General features: G+C 38.9%; 1 protein-coding gene across 18 annotated transcripts in view; it reads left to right on the forward strand.

The window, feature by feature from the left end:
* The window catches only part of LOC100870220 (pleckstrin homology domain-containing family G member 5), an 86,941-nt gene that overhangs the window by 4,595 nt on the left and 61,159 nt on the right, over nt 1–21,187 (forward strand). For 13 of the 18 annotated variants that reach the window (XR_015292022.1, XR_015292010.1, XR_015292012.1 and 10 more), the window contains exons 6-10: nt 1,651–1,995; nt 2,152–2,573; nt 4,607–4,697; nt 4,860–4,941; nt 7,291–7,393. Coding sequence is in view for 2 of the 18 variants with exons in the window: in XM_086907952.1 (XP_086764078.1) it covers nt 1,860–1,995; nt 2,152–2,573; nt 4,607–4,697; nt 4,860–4,941; nt 7,291–7,393 (834 nt within the window). In the remaining 16 variants the exon portion in view is untranslated. Of the gene's footprint in view, nt 1–1,475; nt 1,996–2,151; nt 2,574–4,606; nt 4,698–4,859; nt 4,942–7,290; nt 7,394–15,114; nt 15,793–21,187 lie in introns of those variants that run through there. The other 5 variants (XR_015292014.1, XM_012483419.3, XR_015292011.1 and 2 more) reach the window with 4 other exon arrangements.

The following is a 21,187-nucleotide window of genomic DNA, read 5'->3' on the forward strand; positions in this document are numbered from 1 at the left end:
CGCGCCTTCTTTATTTCTTTTTTTTTTTTTTTTTTTCTTTCTTTTTTACGTCGATCGCATGTAACGGGAGGAAAAAGAATTATATCGGCACTTGAAGCCGCGCACGCTTTCGTGCTCGAAGCACGGGGCGTTAATCGTTGGTTAAGCGTTGCATTTTTACGGTGATATATCGACGCGCAAACATGTTATTACTCGTGACATATCCTCGTGAATCGATGATAACACGCCATCACCTTTACGTTAATTGCTTGGGTGACGAAAACAACCTGTACTGTATCCTCATTGTTCCACACATTATTCTTTGAAAATTTGTTCCCTTCCTCGATTATAACTTTTTTAATCTCTCTCTTGATTTAAATTGGATCGATCATTGGGAGGAGGATCGAGAAATTTGGGAACTCGTTTGTAACGAGATTCGTTCAATTCCAGGATCGGATAATGAAATTAGAATTAATTTTTGATCGAAAAGAACTCGCGAAATTTTTCCGAGTGGAGACGGAAAAAACACGATCCGAGCTGATAAGTTCGATACGGTTAATTTATGTGACGATGATAAGGAAGAAAACGCGATAAGAAAAAATACGCTGATAGCTGGAAAACGGCTAAGTGCGTTTCTAACTGCAACGACCGTGGCCGGGAATAACTGGGGAAAATTCAACGACAATAGGGAAAGGAGAGAGAAATAAATGCAACTCTTGCATTTGTGCACGCATAAGGCTCGATATTTAAGTGCGCGCGCGTGTGTGTAAATAAAAAGGAAAGATAATGAAAGAAAGTGTTTCGTTAATTAATTATGGATTTATTGATATAGAAATAGGGTCAGCGATAATTGCGTGATTAATACGACACGATCCGTTAATGGAACTCATTAATCTCTTCTGTATTAAAAACTCTGATCTAGCTTGATTATAAAATCCACAATTGGCTAATCATCGAACCAGTAACTACTATTGATAAAGATATCCCCTTATCTAGCGATCGACCATATCTTTAACGGAAATATCTTCAAATCAAATAATTCCATCTTATATAATCCAATTAGAGATCGCCAATATAAAATTCGATATTTGATCACCATCTCTCAAATTTATCCTAATTTCATTCCACTTGGACAGAGAATATAATAAGAAACGATTGATATTAATTTTCGAGATCGTGTAATAATATGTACTTCGCCTCTTGAAAATTTCTTCGCGCCTTTAATTATCGATAACCAAAAAAAAAGAAAAAAAAAAAAGAAATCACTCAAATCGCTCAAACGAATCTCATGTACATCTCTGTACCATTTCGATCGTGTATCCAGCCACGTTTCACCGATCGATGATTTCAGCGTTAAATTTCCACTTGCCATTCGTCGAATGGCATGATTCAAGGGCGAGCAAGCCCGAGAAAGAGACGGACGAATAAACCGGCGGAAAAGGGAGGGAGGGAGGAGGGGAGGGGAGGGGGGGGGGGGAGGAGGCGACGGAACAGGCCATTTGCCACGAAAGTTGGGACATTGTTTGCCGACGATTTACTCGATCGACACCGGGAACGGAACAATATAAACGCCGTCCAATTAATGGAACGATGTTTCACGGGCAACAATTGGACGATCAACTCGCACAGCCGTATAATACCGTTCTATTGATCGCATCGCCGATGTGACAGGTCAGCCCACGGAGAAATTTGGAATAATCGAGGGATCGGCGAGAAGCACCGCTTAACTCGTTCGTTCGAGGCTCGATGAGACCGGGCCAATTCGACGAATCCTTACGGGCGGCGAAACGCGGCCAATTCGTCCGTTTGAGAAGAATATTTCGAGCGGACGGACGTTCCATTCGAGTGTCAGGCGAGGGAGAAAGAGAGAGATTGGCGCGATGACAACGTTGAAGAAGGACGAGAAGAGGGCTTCTTCGAAGAAATCGAAGAAGAGCGGCGAGAAGGCGTCCGCTCGGAGCGCGAAGACGGCGAAGCAACAAAGTGCGAAGAAAAGTGAGCCGAAAGTGCAAGCAGGTATTGCGTCCAACTCGAAAACGATGGAAAATGATTTATAAAAAACTTTCTATCCTTTCCTAACTCTTATTATTGTCTACTTTTATTGGGTAAATAATAATATTCTTTAAAAAAAAAAAAAAAAAAAAAAGAAAAAAAAATATTCCCGTGTTTCAGAGAATTGGTACGAGGATCTAGCGGGCTACGACAACGACCTCTACGGCGAAGATGCGAAATGCGGGACGGAGGGGGATACGGGGAAGGTGGGCGGGAAAATCGAGCGAAAATCGTTCCGTCGGAAAATCGGGTTGCTGTTGAGAGGGAGCGCGGCGGAGTTACCGGCCGTGATAAATCGCAGCCTGCAACCGATTAGGCGCAGCCTAAGTTTCAGCAAGGACTTGAACCGTCTCCAGGAGCCGTCGAAGCCTCACAGGGTGAGCGGCGCGTATTGGTACAACAGTTTGGTGTCGTTGGCGGAGGATGAATGTCTGGACGAGTATGACGACAGCCCGTCAGAAAACAGTCCAACGATCGAGAAACGGCTGTTCTCACCGAAGGTTCAAGTCATCAGGACGCAAAGCCTCATCGACACTACTTTCGTAAGGATCATTCTCGTAAGAGAAATTCTAGAAAGAGAAACAAACTTATCGATCGGGTCCGAGGCGACGCATACGCTGTATCGGTAAATCGATCGTGTTTACATTGATCGAATGAATTCGTGTCCTGCTCGAGAGGATTAACAAGCGTGGATGGATAGGATTTAGCAGAGAGATAGCATTTTTTTTATCGAGACAAATTTATTTCCTTTCATCGATCTCACCAGCCAGCGGCGCACTCGTTATGTAACGTTCATCCCCGCAATTGAGATCTAATGAGCGTCCCCATCGAATTTGAATGGGATTTTAAATGAATTTGAAATGGAAATCGAGTCGTTGGAGGAGGTTAGCTGCGGAAGATTGGTTTGCATTTGTATTTAATGTAAAATCCAATGGGGGAAACGCTGATGGAACATGATGAAGGGAATTACGTTAACCGTGCCTCTAATTTTTAATAGTTCTATTCGCTGTTTCGTTCGAAGAAACAAGGATATAAAAAACGTGATTAATCGCGACTCGTTGTCGGGATTACGAAAATTTCCCCTTCTAATTTGTCAACCATTTCATTTCTATATCAAAGGAAAACTCGCTCGATCGTGATCTGATCTGTTGGCCAAGTTCGTTTGACACGTATATAGAAATTCGATCAACTCGTTATTTTTCGCGTCAAATTGTTGCGCGCCACGATTTTAAACTATTCATTGTCCCATTGTGTTGATGATTTGGAGTCAAAGGGAGTTGATCAAAGTGGAAAATAAAACGGCGCAACTCTTCGTAACCAAATTTTTCAAATCGTAATGTCTCATACGATATTATATAGACTTTTCGAAACGTGTTCGATACTTAATTAATATCTTATCGAAGTTTCATCCGTTCCGAACAAGTTTTATTTACCGAAACAATGATAGATAATACATTCACTCGTCGATTCGATCGAGTGAGACTAGTTAGTCGTGTTAATAAAACTTGATTTATCGGAATATAAATTAACGTCCAATGAAACACTAGAAAGATTGCTCATCTCGAGCTTAATAAAATTACTTTTTATTACTTTTAAGACGACGATTCGTCCCTTTCTTTTTTTCTTCTTTTTTTTTCTTAACAATAATTCCATAATTTCGAAATAATTTTAAAAATTCAAACATTCTAAAGATGTGAAATCTCACTTCTGCTTTTTTTTTGTAATTCAATCAGAATCTTTTCCAAAGTAAATATCGGTATCCAATATCTAACATTTAAATCAAACAGCACGAGGAATTAAATTTGAATCGTCTTCAACATCACCGCACGTGTTTTTAATCGGTATAAATATAAATTCGAACGAAGCTGGAACAAATGTGAACCAAGCTTAACGCCAAACAACGTTCTCTCCACGTTCGCGGTGGAAACTTGATCAATAATTTTGCCCTCGCTTCGCGGCCAACCTCTCGAGTAAATATTTGGATCGTGGATTAATCCAAAATTCTTTACGTTCTTTCATGTCCTTCCCTCCTTCTTTCCTTACTTCTTTTAATACCACGATCCCCTTCCATTAAAAAAAGGAATCGGTCGAAACCTATAAACTTTGATTCGTCACGTGTAATCGCGTCCAAACGTGGGTGGCGCATTAAGGGGATGAAAATATCCGGGCAGGCACGATACGGGAGAAAGAAATATCCTCTTTGACCACGCTAGAAAAAGATCGTCAGATCGATGTAAATAGAAGAGGCGGCGTTAAATCCCGGCACGGGATTCTATTCTTGCACGAAACAGAAGAATCCCTCTTGTCCTGTCTCGCCGTACATCTTTTGTCGAAACCGAGATCAACTTTGGCGGAGCTCTCACCTTTCCCTCTCGATCCCCTTATCTGGGAAAAAATGGACGAAATTCGTTTCGAAAAACAATTTTCGATATCGACACAAAATTCTGATACCAAATACTTAATACTAATAATTAAACTCGTTCAATTCGCAACATTTATCGATTTACATTCACACCAATATTCGCGAATTTCGCATCTCATTTTCGAAGGAATCAATGAAAATTGCACGTTTCAGCAGACGAGGAGCCCGAGAAGACGAGTGACCGAACTGCTCAAGCGAACTGCCCCTTATGGACGGCACAGCGACCATTACGACTCGACCATAGGTAATGTTCAACTTTTGCGTGTCGCGCTTCGACTCGAACTCGACGTTTGAAGAAAAGCGAACGACAACAAGCGTTCCAATTTTTTATTTCCCCTCTGGAAATAAATTTCTCGACGAAGCCTTCTCCGCCTGACAAAACATTTTTGCATTTCTCTTTTTGCAGATTTAAGTAATCCACCGTTCGAGGCCACTAGCCTTCCCGCTCTCGCGCACACGGATGGAAGCTGCAACGAGCTAAGATTCCCGTAAGTGACGCAACATCTCCTCCTTATCGAATTTACCCGATGAGAGATCACTCTCATTTCAACTCTCTCCTCTGCAATGGAGGGGAAAAAAAAAAAGGGAATGGAAACGACGAGGAAGAACTATTAACTCTTCTTTCTTTTTCCTTTTCTTCTCCCTGGATTGTTGAACGCGATTCGTATCAATCCCTAATACGGAGAGGGGCGAGATACCTCTCCAGTTATCAACAACTAGCAGTTAATTAAAGTTCTTCCTTATTGCCGCCCTTGTTTAAAGGGAGTAAATTGCGCTTCGGGACGGGTTAATTTACGGGGGCCGAGGAAATCTCGCTTGTCACTTGTCTCACTCGTCGCGTCACTCACACCTTGCGTCTCGTTGAAACGTTGGAGAGGGCAACCGAGAAGAAGAATTTTCGAAGGAGGGAGCTTTGAAAAACGAGGGACAAGTTCTACGAGGGCTGCACGTCCTCGTCTGACGGATGCAGCGCAACGAAGCCTTAAATCAACGTATCGACGGGGGAAACGAGGCAATCTCTCGACTTGGAACAAGCATCTCGCTTCGCAAAAGATTTGTTTCGAAACTTGAAAGAACTTAAGCAAGGGAAACAAAAGAAGCAACCACTCTCACTGTATTTTCCGATAACTCTCCGCCTTATACTCCATCCGTTCCCAGATGCGTGTTCCTCCTCGTCGTTTCTCTGTTTTCCCGCGAGCGAAGAGGTCATTCGTTACAGCCTCACGAATCACCTCCCGCTACAAAAGCATAAGTTTACGTGTCACGAACGTAATTGGTTCGACCCAGTTGCTAACAATCCGCACCGCGCTAGCCCTCAGCAATTCCGGTTATTTTTTTCTCGCGGATGGAAAGGAGTACGTATTATACGTGCGCTGAAATTTCTTTCTTACCCTCGCTCTCTTTTCATTTTCAAGTTCAAACAACTTGGGTTGGTCGAGCAGCAAGTTTTAAACAAGTTTTAACGCAGATATCATCGATCGAGATTGTTAATATATCTCGTTGAAAAAGTTCAATTTACATTTTTCTCGAGACGAACAGAGGAGTTTTAAGTTTTCCTCCTCTTGGAATAATGATACGGGCCTGACTCGCGCGTAAGATCCTGCAGTTAATTTTCCTTGAAAGGATTTAGAAGGGAGAGGAGGAGAGAGCAAACGGAAGGAAGAAATATTTCCTCCGTGGCCCAATCTTGGTAATGCCTACGGTATCTGCCCACGCACAAAGGCATGTATCGGCGCAAGACTGTGTCGAAGCTTGTTTCAGCGCGAATAAAAACGAGGGGAGGGGGAGAAGAGGTTTTAATCAATGCTGGACCGACTGTTGTGTGCCAGGGAATATATGGAATGTATGGAAGGCACGATTCCTCGTGGTTACTTCGATTCTTCGTGATGGAACGCATCGAGGATGAAGAATAAAAGGTGGGCGAATAACGTGTCTCCTCCCCCCGAAGTTTTGTCTTTCTTAGCTCGGCCGACCGTCATTTATCTCGAAGCGAGATTAAAACATGGAGGAAGAAGGTTAAATAGAAAGTATAGCGAGATCATCCTCTTTCGAAGTGTGTTCCAAATCTAAAAAGAGATAGAGAGGAGGAGGAGGAGGAGGAGGAGGAGCTGTCCTTTACTCGCGCCCTTATCCTTCGCTTCCTTCCATCGTAACAAGATTGGAATTAATTATCGAGAGATCTGGAACGAGAGATTTTTTTCTTCTTCTTTTTATCACATTTTTTCCTTAATTACTGTGGAAGAAGATAATAAGCGATCGAAAAAAGAAATGGATGGAGAAGCACGATTTCTCCCTCTCTGTTGATTAATACAAAATCAATCTCTATCGATCTTCGTGGAGGCTGGGTCACCGGTAGGTGAAAATTTTACACCGCAAATTTCGCTAAATTTTTTAATGGAATCGGGACCACGGTATAATAGAACCACGACTATTAATCACTCGATTCGGGCAAGTTCATCAGCTGTGGCGCGTGACAATATCGAAAACCATTTCATTTTCGATTTATCCACCGTCATCCGTTATGGATGATTCTTCTGCGTAACGAATGGAACGGAAAGAGAAAGAAACTGCTTTGCAATTTGGAATGATAAATTGCCAGGCAACAGGAAGAATATAATATCATCTTAATTAAAACGCGATTAATTAAAACACAAACATCTCTTATTGTCTCCGTGAAACATTTTTACAAAATTTGGAAGACGCGATTTATTTGTAGGAAATGGAAGAGAATCGATGCGACGGAAATTGCCCAGGTTGTCCCAGGCTTTATTTTTAACTTGCGCTCGTTGAGAATGGCGTTGCTTTATATTTAACCAGACGACTTTTCCTTTTTTCAGCCTTGAAGGGGAGCAACAGGTCAGGAACGAATGGAGGAACCTGAAAGTTCCTGTCGGTCGAAATCTGTCTTCCCTACATGTCGGCCCCGTCGACCGTCGAGAGGTAAGTGTCTGACAAACAGTTTAATTAGTTCAACGTACCTTTCTCGAACGTATTACCCTCTATTATTTATTTCTCCTCGCTTTCCAATCCCCTCCGTTAAACTATTGATCACGTAGCCAGCCAAAGGATTTCTTTCTCCCTCTAAAAATCGAGGTGAAAATGATATCTGTCTGTCTGTCTGAATGTTTCTCTCTAAGATGTTACGAGTCAAGGATAGATAATGATTGAAAATCTAAATTATCTTTAACGCGTCGTTTTTAAAGGATAATTGTATTATCGAGTTAATTATTCGTTTATTAATTCTTTCTGTCATTGCAATCTATTCGTAACGAAAATTCTCAACAGATGGAGATATAATAGAAATAAAAACGACTTACAATTTGTACGTGAACAAGATATTAATAATGATATATTATGGGCATTCGTTAATAACTGTAATAATATAAATTCTTTTTATCCTAACCGATCAATTCTCATCAAACTTTACGCAATTGAATAAGATGAAGAAACACATTTAAAAGCAATACGAAACAAAATTGGTACATTTTGCTAAATAAAAAAAAAAAAGTACAGATTCGATGCTATTCCAACTATGTTCTCCAAAAATGTTGGAAAACATTTGTTCTGTTGCAACGGATGATTAAACAATCGACGAATCTCGCAAAGTTAAAGCGAGATTATTCTGCTCGCGAGGTGATCAATTAAGGATACGGGAGAAGTTGATAATCAACGAAGTTTAATAACGCTGTAACGGATTAACTTTTTTCGTTAAGCAATAGTTTAACAGCGTCCTTTCCAACGTCCTCGTTAATTAATAGGAATGCTCGGAGGGAATGTCGAATGTGGGCATCGACAGATTGAACAAATCCCATCTCAGATACACGTACGCACGTGGTCTCAGCCTTCATAATTAACAGTCAAAGGATTTTCATGTCGATTCCCCAGACGCGTTACGCGCAAAGGATGATGCGGCTTTGAAATATTTCACGGGGCCTTGTCCTTTTGACTGCTCGACTAGCCCGAATAATCCTCGTTTCCATCCGGAAAGAACCGGTGAAAAGACCTCGCCAGAGGCTCCCTCCCTCGAACGCTTTGAATCAAACACACGCCTTTCCCTCCCCCCATGTTTGTTCCTCTATCGAGCGATCTCGATTCGTCGTTGCCTCCTTATCATTCGTGTTAATTGTGGATATTCGAGGAAGAAAGTGTCCAAGTGTGTTGATGTCCTTCCATCTCTTTTGTGATTAATAATCTTCGAGATATAACGGAGTAACTAATAATATCTTTTCGATACGTTTCAAAGATCGTAACTCGTCCTGGCTCCTGTTTTAAAACCACTTGGTGATTCGAGTAGACAACTAGAAAGCTTGCTCTGTTGGAAAAAATGAGGTAGCACTCGTAATTGTTGCATAATTTTAATCGTATCGCTTGCTTGAACGATGTATTCCGTTTTTCTTTAATAGTCTACTTTATTTAATAGTCTACAGCGAAGATATCAATTCCGGCATGCTGGAGCAATATAGTCGGATTATTGGACGAACGATCTCGAAATACGAAATACGAGAAATCGAATAAAATGAATAGCAAGAATAATATTTCAACGAAGATAATTAATAACATAACGGGTAGATATATCAAATGGTATCGAAAAAGGAAACGATTCGAATTCATTATTATACGTGTAAATGAATCATCAATGAATGATCGTTAGAATTTTTTTCCTCCAGCTCGAAACATTTCTTTCGCCCATCAAGGTAACAAGTTCAAAGATAAGATAACATTCAACTATCAATTGGCACGGGTGATTGCACGTTTCCACGCTCGAACGAGCTGCAAAAAAAAAAAAAAAATAAAAAACATTCCCTCGTTAAGATCTTTATGCAAGATTAGTATAGTCCCCCTTCGAGAAAATTAATCACGCTCTTAATTAGGGAGAAAAATGTGGTGATCGTAAAGCTATCAAAGCGAAAGTAATTACTCCCCCTCTATCTCTCTCTCTCTCTCTCTTTTTCTCTCGGTTAACAACGAAAAGGAGTATAATATGGTAAAGAAGAAGCTTAAAGAGAAGAGGAAAAAAAAAAAAAAAGAGAAAAATGCAATCGTAGTTTCCAACCACGTGTAACCAGCATTAATTGTTCGAGCATCGATCTGGCACGAAGAGAGCTCGTTTATTGTCTCGTGACGTGACGATCCCTCGCTTCTTCTAAAACTCGTATCGATTTTTTCGCGATCGTATTACACACACAGGCGGATCGATTAAATTCGTCGAAACACGGGAAGAGAATTGTCTGTCGGAGATGCAGCGTCGATTCTTTCAAATCGAAAAGGACAATGAGCGAGCACGGATCGACGAAGAAATCGAACGAACCTCTTCAACGCGAAACCCAGTCGTTTCACTGTATTTTTTTCGATAGGCCTCTCAAAATGCCGGACAGAAACATTTTTTTTTTATCTTCCTTCCGTTCGTTCTTCTTTCACCCTTTTTCCAGCCCTCTCCTCGTTTTTTTCGCGCTCACCACGATTTCATTTCCAGAACGATTCAATCTGTTCACGGTTCCGTGTTACTTATCGCGGCTCAAAATTGAACGCAATCCTCGATGAATCGTGTCATGGACGATGGAACGTTCCAGCTCGATAGTTCTTCATCAAACTATGGGGAGGGGGGAGAGATATTCGTTCTCTATTTCTCTCTCTCTCTCTCTTTCGTTCGTCGCCTGACGACCCCCGTTCGACGATTTAGCGAGAAATTTTTAATCAACCACCGCGGTGGACGACTTTTAACAGAGGAGGGGGGGGGGAGGGATTTATGTATCGGGTTTGGTCCGAGGCCAGGAAGGAAAAAGCGCGAGGAACAGCTGTTCCTCGCGGCGAATTATCGCGGCTGCGAGTTTCCGTTAAATTTAACGCTCTCTGTTGCCGGGAATCGGTTGCCTCGCGAGCTTTTCCCAACCAGGGGATATAAATTAAAACAAAATTCTCCGCTGCTACTTCGTTCTCGCCATGTTACAGATATATGTGTATATATCAAGGAATGGAAGCAGAAATAATTTTAACGAGTGAATAATATGGGTCAGTGGTTGGGATTATTTTACGGATTAAAAAAAAAAAAAAGAAAAAGAGAAGAAAGGAACTTGTTTTTTCCCTCGTTTGATAAATCTGAGAAAAATTGGATCTGTCTTTAATGCGTCGGCAATTTCATTCAGGATTATCCCTTTATGGAAGGGGTAGAATTGGAAAGATAAAAAAAAAAAAAAAAAAGAGAAAAAAAGAGATAAATCTTTCGTTTAGAATTTTTAACAATCGAGTTAATCGAGTGTATCGATGATCTCTCTTTTCCTTTTAACCCGCTCTCAAGTTTTTAATTAAAATATCCATCGAGATACAAATATCGATCAAATTGTCAAAGTTGAACGAAATGTTGTATCCGTCGATTCGGGTGAGATAATAAATTTTTTTTTCAGCGATTTGCTCCACGCATAATAAAATACGAACGAAATAAAATAAAAAATTCGTAAACGAAAGATTATTATTATTATTATTGTTTTTTTTTTTTTTCATCGAAAGATTTTTTATTTCAAAGGGAAAGAGATTGAATCGAAGATATTCTTCGCGTGGTTATGATTTTTCCGGGTAATCCGGTTGTCGAAGTTCGATTGACCCCGCCCGACGTATCTCGATTCAACTTGCGATCGACCGCGGTCGTAAAACTCTCTTTCACGGTGTTTCATTAAACTTACACCCGCTCGTATGCGCCAGATATCGATTCTGGATAAAACATTGGAAATAATGAAACGTCTAATTCGGTTCCTTGATAAAAGAAAGGATAAAATCGGTGCAATCGCGTCCCAGTTTTCCAACTTTTCTCGTTATTCTCGTTCGTTATTTTATATATTTACGGTGCTATGAAACCATTGAAATATTCGTAAATTAATTTTTTAATTTGACAATCTCGAAATTTATCCGTGTATTAATTGTCCATCTACTCTGCGATCGTAATTTCCGATTAATTCCAACTTTTTTTTTCTTACTTTAAATTACATATCACTACGATATCACAATTATTTTACCGCACGAATTAGAGATATTTTTCATAGACGGAAATATTTCATATAAATTATATACGATATTAACAAAATGTGACGAGACGTGTATACACGTTTACGTAAAATATATAGAACAAATTTGAACAAATTTATATTGATTTTCCTTTTATGGATATAGATTGCTACAATATAATTATGTATACTTATTTACGTTTATATTATTGATCGTTAATTCAAATATTAACTAATCGAGTGATTCAATTTAATCGAGATTATATGAAATAATAATACGTTTGTTATTACGTATTATCTTCCATATTGTATATGAGAAGTAATGGACAAATGAAACATGACGCTTCGTTTCAATCTGATGAACCAAGGATAGTTCGTTTTAGGTGGCTAGCGGATGTATGGAACAAATATTGAGAAAAAGGAAAAAGAAAAAAAACGAATCCATCTTGCTGGAACAAAATGTGGATATTTAAATATCCAAATTTTTCCTCAACTTTCATCGTGTCGAGAAAAGTTTCGTGGTAGACATTTTTTTCAGTAACTCTGGAAATACCCTTCCGCCGCCGTCCAACCTATCGATTTTTCCACGCGAAATTTCTGCTGACCTCTTCTAATCCGTGTACGCCAAATTTTCGTATAATCCGTTTTAACCGTTTTAACCGATCTCGATGCATTTCACCGAAAGTACGAGGTAAACACAAACTTTTCGAACAGGGAAATTTTATCAATTTTTCGAGCAAGAAAAATGTCACAAGTTTTCATCTGTTTGCTGCAATTCAAGAGAGATTGTAGAGATATGGATTACACGAATGAAAATTTATTGTTCTAAAATTACAACGTCGTGTGATAAGTAAGTTGTTTAATATTATGCACCAGTTTTGTCCATGAATCATTAATATATCGTATTTCGAATGTTAGAAATAATGTGATTAGCAATGATACGAGTCGCTTGTAGGATTTTCAAAATTTGGAAAAGTTAAGATCGAATAAAAATTGCAAATGTTTAAAAATAATATAACATTTGTCTCTTCGTAATTTTTTTAAATTTTACATGTGCCTCGAATTATATTTGGCTCGTTATTAACATTAACGTTGATTGATTTTAAAATGACTAATTTCTGACCATCTTTCAAAAGAAAGAAATTTTCAACCTTTTATAACCTCGATATTATTTCAGATTATACCACGCCACGAAATTCTCTAGAATTATACGTCTGTCTTAAAATCTTATAAACCTTAAAAAAAACAAAATGGCTTATCCCATCCTTTTCCATCATTTCCTTTATCACTTTTCCTCGTCTTGCACGATATCTTGCATAAAAGTTTGAAAAACACGTCGCGCATTAGCAAATGCTTAGCGCCCCATTACCATATCGTGGAGAAAAAAGTGATAATATAGAAACCCAATTTGTTTTTCTACCTTTAACTGATTTAAAATTTTTTTTCAATTCAATCCGTTCGTACGTAATTCTTTCTCGAGATGTTGGATGAAGAAAAAAACAGAAGGACATCGAGAAACCTTTTTGAATGAAAAAAATAATTCGATTCTTAAATTCAGATTAAAAACAACAGGCTAGAAGAAGAAAGTTTGAAAAATAAAAAGAGTGTAAATTTTTTTTTCCACCAATCTTGCGACAACTTTTTCGAAAATGAAACGAAAATAACAATTATTTACGCAACGTTACAACACAGATTTTAGAAATGTCCTATGCACTTGGATATTCATATTACAAAAAGATTAACAAGACTTTCTTTATTATTCGATATCGACACATTACTGTACTCTAAACGTTCAATTTATCAATAGATTCCATATCATACGTGATATTATATCGCGTCATTGAAATTCTTCCACTTTTAAACTTTTCCTGTTATTCCACTGTTTTTAATCGTCAGTATTTCAATTGAACAAATATCAATAAAACTTCTATTTCTCGTCTGCTTTATCCATCTTCTACATACTTTCCAAATTTTACTTGCGTTTCTTTAATCTGTTGTTTAATTAATAATCAATTTACCAAATAAAGTACCCTTAAATACCTCGGAAATAAGCGCGTTAATAAATCCACCATTTTCCATTGTATTTTTGGAAATGGTCGCATTAGAGAATTAAGTAAAAAAATAACTGAGGCAGCCAAGAAGTGTACAGGATCTAACATCGAAACGAAAGCTGTATGAAATGGCGGATGTGGAATAATGTGTCGCGCGAGGGGGAGAATGTATCACGTTTATTTCCCTCGTATAGCCTCTTATAACCTTTCGATTTCTCTCGAGTTTCCCCGCGAGACGGAAGTCGAAATATCGAACAGTGGTATGCACTTATGCCACCCACTGTTCCTCCTCCCTTTTCCCCACTTTTTCTAATTCACGCCTTTCCATCGTTTCATACCCTTTCCTCGATCCGCTCTCCAAGTTTTCTTTTCGAGAAACGGTCGGCAAGAAAGCATCTGTCGAGTTGATTCCCTCAAAATGACAAGTCGTTACGATAACGAGGATGATTTTAATACCAGTTGGAAAATCATTGTTTTAACCGATTTCTCTCTCTCTCTCTCTCTCTTTTTCTCATCCAGACGTCACGTTTAATGAGCGGGATATGAACAAGTTTGCGATCGTTACTTTGCATTGCAGATCAGGTATCGATCGTGGGGAGGGGAGGGGTATCACAGTTTCTCGTGGTATTTTAAAATAAGCGTGGCGTTAATAATTAATGATAGAAGAGATGATGGCACGGATACGTGATTTTATTTTTTAAACAACATTCGAAAAATGAAAAAGTCTAAAGGAATATTAAGTAATATGGAACGGTGTTACCTTTTTTCTTTCTAATAACTGCGCGCGTGAATTGCAGAAACTTTCTATTACGAGTCGAAACATAAATCTACCAAGCGGAAAGCTTTTTTTTTAATGAACATAATATTACTAATATTACTTTTTATTTCTATCCTCACACGTGTATCTCGTGCATGCACAAACATCTCGTGAATCGAAAGAATACGATTATAATACAGAGAAGAGGAAAGTAAATAAAAAGCATACCGACCCTCCACTTTTGAAAAAAGTGTTCAAAGGCGTCTCAATTGAAAGGGCGTCTCAATTAAAACCATTCTTCCCAACCTGTAGACGTGCAATTAGCATAACTCGCCCCAATCCTTATATTCATATCCCCTGAAACGAATCTCGAGTCCCCTTTTCGAGCTCGTCGAAAACCGGAAAAAAAAAAACGCGCGCAAAAAAGAAAGGAAGAAAGAAAGAAAATCTACCACCATCCACCACATCCACCAAACTTCTCCGTAATAAGCTTCTACGCGCCAAAAAGGTGGAACACTTTTTCGACACCCCCTAAAGAAGAAGAAGAAGAAGAAGAAATCGTCCCTTTCCTCCCTTCCAACTTTCTCTTCCCAATTTCTACGTGTCCACGCACAGAAGGAGAAGGCGAGAAGCGACTTGACAAGAAGAAGAAGAAGAAGCCACGTAAGCGTTGAAGAAATAGAAGAGGACGAGAGACGAGGGGAGAGAGAGAGAGAGGGGTGGGTGGATGGCGTTTGGCGTGCCCGCGCAGTTTCACAGCCATCCCCGAGCACCCCCTCTCTGAATCGGCACGACGAAGGAGGGTGGCCGGAGTTCGAAATGACGGAGAACGGATTTTCCCTCTAGTAGGACGCGCGACCTCAGCCCGGTAAGATCGACGCCGCCCTCGCCCCCGAGACTACACGAGACGCGGTGAGAACGAGGCCGACGAACGAACGAACGAGCGCGCTCCCCTCGAGAACTCGCTCCACAGAATAATAAAAAGTCTTCTGGTGGGGATATGTGATCGGATCCTTCTTCCATCCCACCGATAATAATTACGGAGATTCGTAATTTATCGTGATTGATTAATTATATAACGAGGCGTTTGAAAGTTTTCTTCTTTCGCCGGACTCTCGTCGGAGATGATCATCGAGAGCGGTCGGTGCGCCAACACCGAGGGGGGTTGATTCGGCGATCATCGAAGCGATCGAGGAAGCGGGGATCGAGAAAGGAAGGGGAGGAAACCGTCCCAGTTCCGAGATGAGAAGGAAACGCATGAAAGGATTCGTGGAAACGCGCCACCGAGACGCGTAGTAGGACTCGAGAGAGGAGAAGGGGGACCGGAAGTCGCGGTGACGCAAAGTGTTGGAGAGAAAGGGCCGCCGCCGCCGCTGCTGCACTCTGAAATCTCGATCGAAACGGGAGAGAGGGAGGGAGGGAGAGAGAGAGAGAGAGAGAGAGAGAGGGAGACGGATGAAGTATATCGGTATATTTTCGTACGTAGCAGATTTTTGCCAGGCTTGGTGAAGAAGGCGTCGTCGATGAGAGTCGAAGGTAACGATTTTGCAACGCATTTTGCATTTTTGCGCAACGAAACTCCTGGAAATTTCTACCCTCGGAAAATCGAGTCTCTCGAGTATATATAAAATAGAGATTATCTGCGCCGAGTTTCTCGGTTCAATCTTCTTTCATAATTGTGTCCCCTAATAAGTAAACGGGGAAACGAACGGCGCGAAGAAGATTTTCCTCTTTTTCGTTTTCCTTGATGAAAAGTAATCGCGATCTTGGATTTTTTTCAATGTTGGAATATTATTTTTCACGATACGATGTGTATGGTAAATTCGTTAAAAGTGATTCTTTTTCTTATCGGGAGAAAGAAAACAATAGAAACACGGAGAAGGACTATGTGTATCTCTAAACAAGATATGAATTTCTTATTTGCTTCGTTAAAAGTTGTGTATTTTATACATTTTACATATCATAAAATGTTTCAAAAAATCTCGTGTTATTCGAATCTGAGTCAAAAAATTTTCACCGATCAACATTTAAGATTTAACGCATATATATATATATATATATGGAAGAAATTGTATCTTGGAAGAAAGAACGAAGAAGCGTATCCATCGCCTTTCGTAATTTCCGTTCCAACATTTTATTTCCCGCTCGCGATCGAATCGTCCTCTTATCGAGATTCAGCGCATAGAAATCTGTCAGAGGGAAAATTTCGATCGAAATTTTCCCTCGTCACGATCTGTTTGCAAACAGATTTTTCTGTAACGTTCGCGATAAGTATCGGAATGTATCGGAAATAAAATTTTTTACCTCTTAGCGACGAGTCTCAGGCACGACAATTCAATTTTGGGAAGAGAAACGTTGCGCACGATCTTTCGTGGAGAAATCCACTTTTTCTGGAAAAATTTCTTGAGAAACGCGCGCGTTCGATACCTTCCTCCACGTTGAACGAAACGAAAGGTTCCGTTTTGCTCGCTCGAGGAATTTCATTCAAAAATTCATATCGAACTTTGGGAAATTCACTCGGTTCGAGAGATGGTTGAATCGAAATATTTCTCGGCCGAGTTACTTCGGGAGACGAGGAGGAGGAGGAGGAGAAAGAAAACAAAAAATCTCCATCGCGTTAGAGCCCTTCGCTAAGATTACCCGATTCCCTTGGCAAACATTTGTCTTGCAAATTAGCTGCTCGATTCAAATTCAATTCATACGAGCTGCTAACTAACCTCGTTTTCATCGAAATCGTGATCCTCGCCTCGGTTATGATGCTTGTATGCGTTGGCACGCCGTGTTAATATAATAATAGAATGTGTGTAACGTGGGAGAGGCGAGAGGAAAGAGAGATTCCGTCGCGAACGAACGGGTCGAGATGATCGATTCGAGACCATCGATTTATAATAATTCAACGCCGATGTAATGAATTAATCGTTAATGGAAAACAGGGAAATTTCGTCGAAATTATCGAAGGAAGCCACGAAGGAGTCGAGATTAATCGCGCTTAAGGAACCCTTTCTCGAAAAGATCGAATCTTCGCGATATCATCGATTTTAAATCGGAATCGTGTCGTATCGCACATCGTATCGTATACTTTGAATTTGCCAGGCGCGATTATGCGTGGCTCGATCGATTCTCCTATCCTCTTTCTAATTAAAAATATCTCGATACCTGGGCTAAGTCTAATTTATTGCGACAAATTAATTACGAATGGAATTATATATCGAAGGAGGAATATTAATAACGGTGGATAGCGGATGGCATTGGGGGGAGGGGTGGTGAGGGGAGGATCGACAGTTACATGGACAGTTACATGTAAAAGCTTAGATTGTAATTGATTAATTTCGTTTCGCGTTCTTAATTATATCGACATAAATTAATTGGATTATAAATATAAATTAATCGTTCGAGGGATGTATATATATATATATTTGAAGGGAAAGAAATTTAAATAAAATTAAATATATATTAAACAAGGGATAAAGAGGGAACCATAATTTTGTAATATTCCATTCTTTAAAATAGAGCCCGCTTAAAAGGGGCGCGAATTTTTAATATTTTAATATTAAAATCAGCAGATATAAAAATAACGAAAACTACATAATTTTAATCACGCATCGTACTCTTGGAGGTACGATTTTAATTAAAAATAATCTCCACAGTAATTCCATAGGCTCCCCCGCAACACAAACGCGAAACAAATATTAACCCGATAATTTGTAAAATAAAATGATCCGTGAAATATCGGAAATAATTAAAAATTCACGAATATCGCATTTCTGTTCTAATTAAAAAAAAATAAAAAGAGTAAAAATTTTCACCGATTCCAAAAAAAAAACACTAATTCACAAATGATAAAATTGAAACGAATTATAAAACAAAAGGAAGCAATATTCAGAAGTTGCATACGATCGTGTTATTCAATTAAACACGTGTCGATACGAATACAATTGCCCGTTCGCAATAAAGAACGATTAAAAAAAAAAAAAAGAATAATAAATATATTTTACACCGTGTCGACTCGAACCGTTTCGTTCGTGGAACGTCTCGTATTTCGCGTCCTCTTCAAAAAAACAGACACGTTAAAACGCAACGCGAAGCGGCGCATCGTTCGATCACTTCGATTCACAAATTGGCGAGCGGTACCCTATCCTTCTCCTATCAATTTCACAACACGATACGTTCGCGCCACTCCTCGCAACCTCTCATTCCTAGGTTGGAAAGTAGCCTGCTGGCTGCCATCCGACTACTAATCGATAACGTCGTCGGTGACACTGTCATTTCCTTCTCCTTCCCTTTTCTTTTCTTGTTTTCTTTCCTTTCTGTAATGCGATCTCGACGAGAAGAGAAGCAGATGTTGTTCACACCGTGTCTCGCATGCCGAAACACGGGACTCGGGAATCGGGGGTCCCGCTTTTGTTTCGAGACTCGTGATACCGGTAATCCTTTCTGCAATTTTCCCGGATCGAACGGAAAAAACACCTTTCGAATATCTTCCTGACGTTTCCACGAAATCGACAATAAGAAAAATGGAGAAAGGGAATTCATTGAAATGATGTTTTCTTCTTTTTTTTTTTTAGTGACAATTAAATCGTTTTAAACGTACGTGAGATTCTCAAATGTTACGTGGTGTTATGTCGTTTTGTTAATCACTGTGAATACATAAAATCAAGTTACATCTACGCTGCTTAAAAAGTATTATATTCTGGTATTATCTTCACGTGGAAAAGATATATTTGCGTATACGATACTTATCTTGATATTATTCACAGTGATGCTCGTAAGAGCCGCCGTTGTTTTCCAACTCGCGTTGAAAAATTGAAATAATTAATTGTTAAATTAATTTTTCTTTTTTGTTGTTATCGAGATAAAATTACCCATCGAATTCATCGCATTATTCCCACTCTCTAAAATTTCACGCCTGGAGAAAGGCGTAATTTCGAACAAATAATATTTGCGAATAGAATCGGCACGAGTTTGCACCGGGAGAAATTTTATTCTGGGGTGGACGGGATAATTGAAATTCCTTTTTGATGTAACAATCGAGATGTGCATTTGCTCGAAAGCATTTCAATCTCGCGTGAAAATTCAACGGTGTTTCGTTTAAACACGCTTTTTATATAAATAAATTCGATGCTAATTGATTTAGACAACGTGGAGAAATATTATTCACTCCCTTACGGGTGAATAATTAATCGTTAACACGGCTATTGAAATTATCGGCTCGGCGACAACTTGTCAATTATTAAACGGGATTATTGCAGTTTTTCGAGACATCGTTTAGCTCATTTTTTTTTTTTAATTTATTTTTCTTTCTTTTAAAGTGCATTAATAATAGACGGACACCGTCCATATAAGTAAATTTCATCGATTCTCCAAGATTTTTCTCTCGATGCGTCAAAGCGAATAAGTAATATCTATAAATATTCTAGAAAGATTTATTTTCCCTTCGAAGTCTCCAAGTCTTAATCCGAGATATTCAAGTTTTGAGACGTGGAAAAACTCGTGAAAAAACTCGTGATTCTGGCGAATAATTAGTGGAAAGTTATTTTTTTTTTTTTTTTTTTTTTTACATTCGAAATTTCGCATCGAAAGTTCGTCGTTTCTGAAAAAAAAAAATATATATATATATTTCAAAACTTTGTATTCGTGTAGAAAGTTAACCGAAGATGTTACAACTCTATTTTCTAAGAAATAAGAGTTTAACGTTTCTTTTAACTTGTCTTTGCATGTTATCCGTTGCAAGTTTTCAAACTCAATTTACTTAAAAATTGAGATTTTTGAGGAAGAGAAATTTTACTTCACGTCCATAGAGTTTACATACATCTTTGATTAATAATAATTTTTTTGAAAATCCTTTATTTGAGAATTGTAAGATCGATATAGTGTACATATATGTTCTACTTCGATATAACGAAGAAGGGTACAAAGTTATGTACATTAAGCAAATCTAGGTAATTATTTAACCACTGAATTACGTTGGCTTTATTTTGTGCACGTATTATTTCTCTTTTGAATTTCCGAGAAGTTCATACATTGAAATTTCATTCCAAGTACATTTAATTCATGGAAGCATTGTAATGAATTATATTAAAATAAATACACGATATTTAGAAAGTATTGTCGAACAATAAATGGTTGAAGTTGGTATATATATATATATATTTATCTATCCCGAACATTCGTTCGGAATTAAAGCTGCTTTCGAGTCGAGTCAACTTTCGATCGGTGGAGAAAATTAATCAACCTCGAGCCGGTCAAAATCGCTCTTCTAATCTAAATTTTAATCGAATAAAATAAAGGGCTTGGAGTGGAATAGCTCGGCTCATAAATGTGTTGGCCGACGTAAATCCATTTTCGTTATCAGGAGATACGATATTAAAAAAAAAAAAAAAAATTACCAGAAAACTTGTAATCAATCTTTATCGAGAAAAAGTATCTAAAAAAGAACTGTGTGTTATAAATCGTACGTTGATCCTGGATTTGACACACTTTCGAAGAAATTGCGTACTAGAAAGGAGATATTCCGTTTAAAAGACAAAGTTAACAACAAAGGTGTTGATATAAATTGATACGTTAACGATTCAAAACGGTAAGAAGTTTAATTAACAAGGAACAGGAATAGAGAAGCAGTCGCGAAGCAGTGGGAAAATTATCTATTCAGTCAGAGAAGAAGATCAAGTTTCGTTCCCATAATTTTCACGAGCGAAAAATCATCCAGATAAAATAAAACTTTTGTTCGACCGGTTGTTGCACTCTCTCTCTCTCTCTCTCTCTCTCACACACACATTTCCTCTCGTATTACGAAATTATATGAAAATCCGACGTTCATCAAGCCGCTTGATAACAGACTCCCCACCCCCGCGATTCCGTATATTCACAGAAGTTAATCTTCCAATTCCAAACCGTCTATTTTCCACGTGATGTACGACGCTTCGTTCTTATT

The sequence above is a fragment of the Apis florea genome, unplaced genomic scaffold (genome assembly GCF_048593485.1).
Source record: "Apis florea isolate Af1SG1 unplaced genomic scaffold, ASM4859348v1 contig_3034_pilon, whole genome shotgun sequence".
NCBI classification, from domain to species: Eukaryota; Metazoa; Arthropoda; class Insecta; order Hymenoptera; family Apidae; genus Apis; species Apis florea.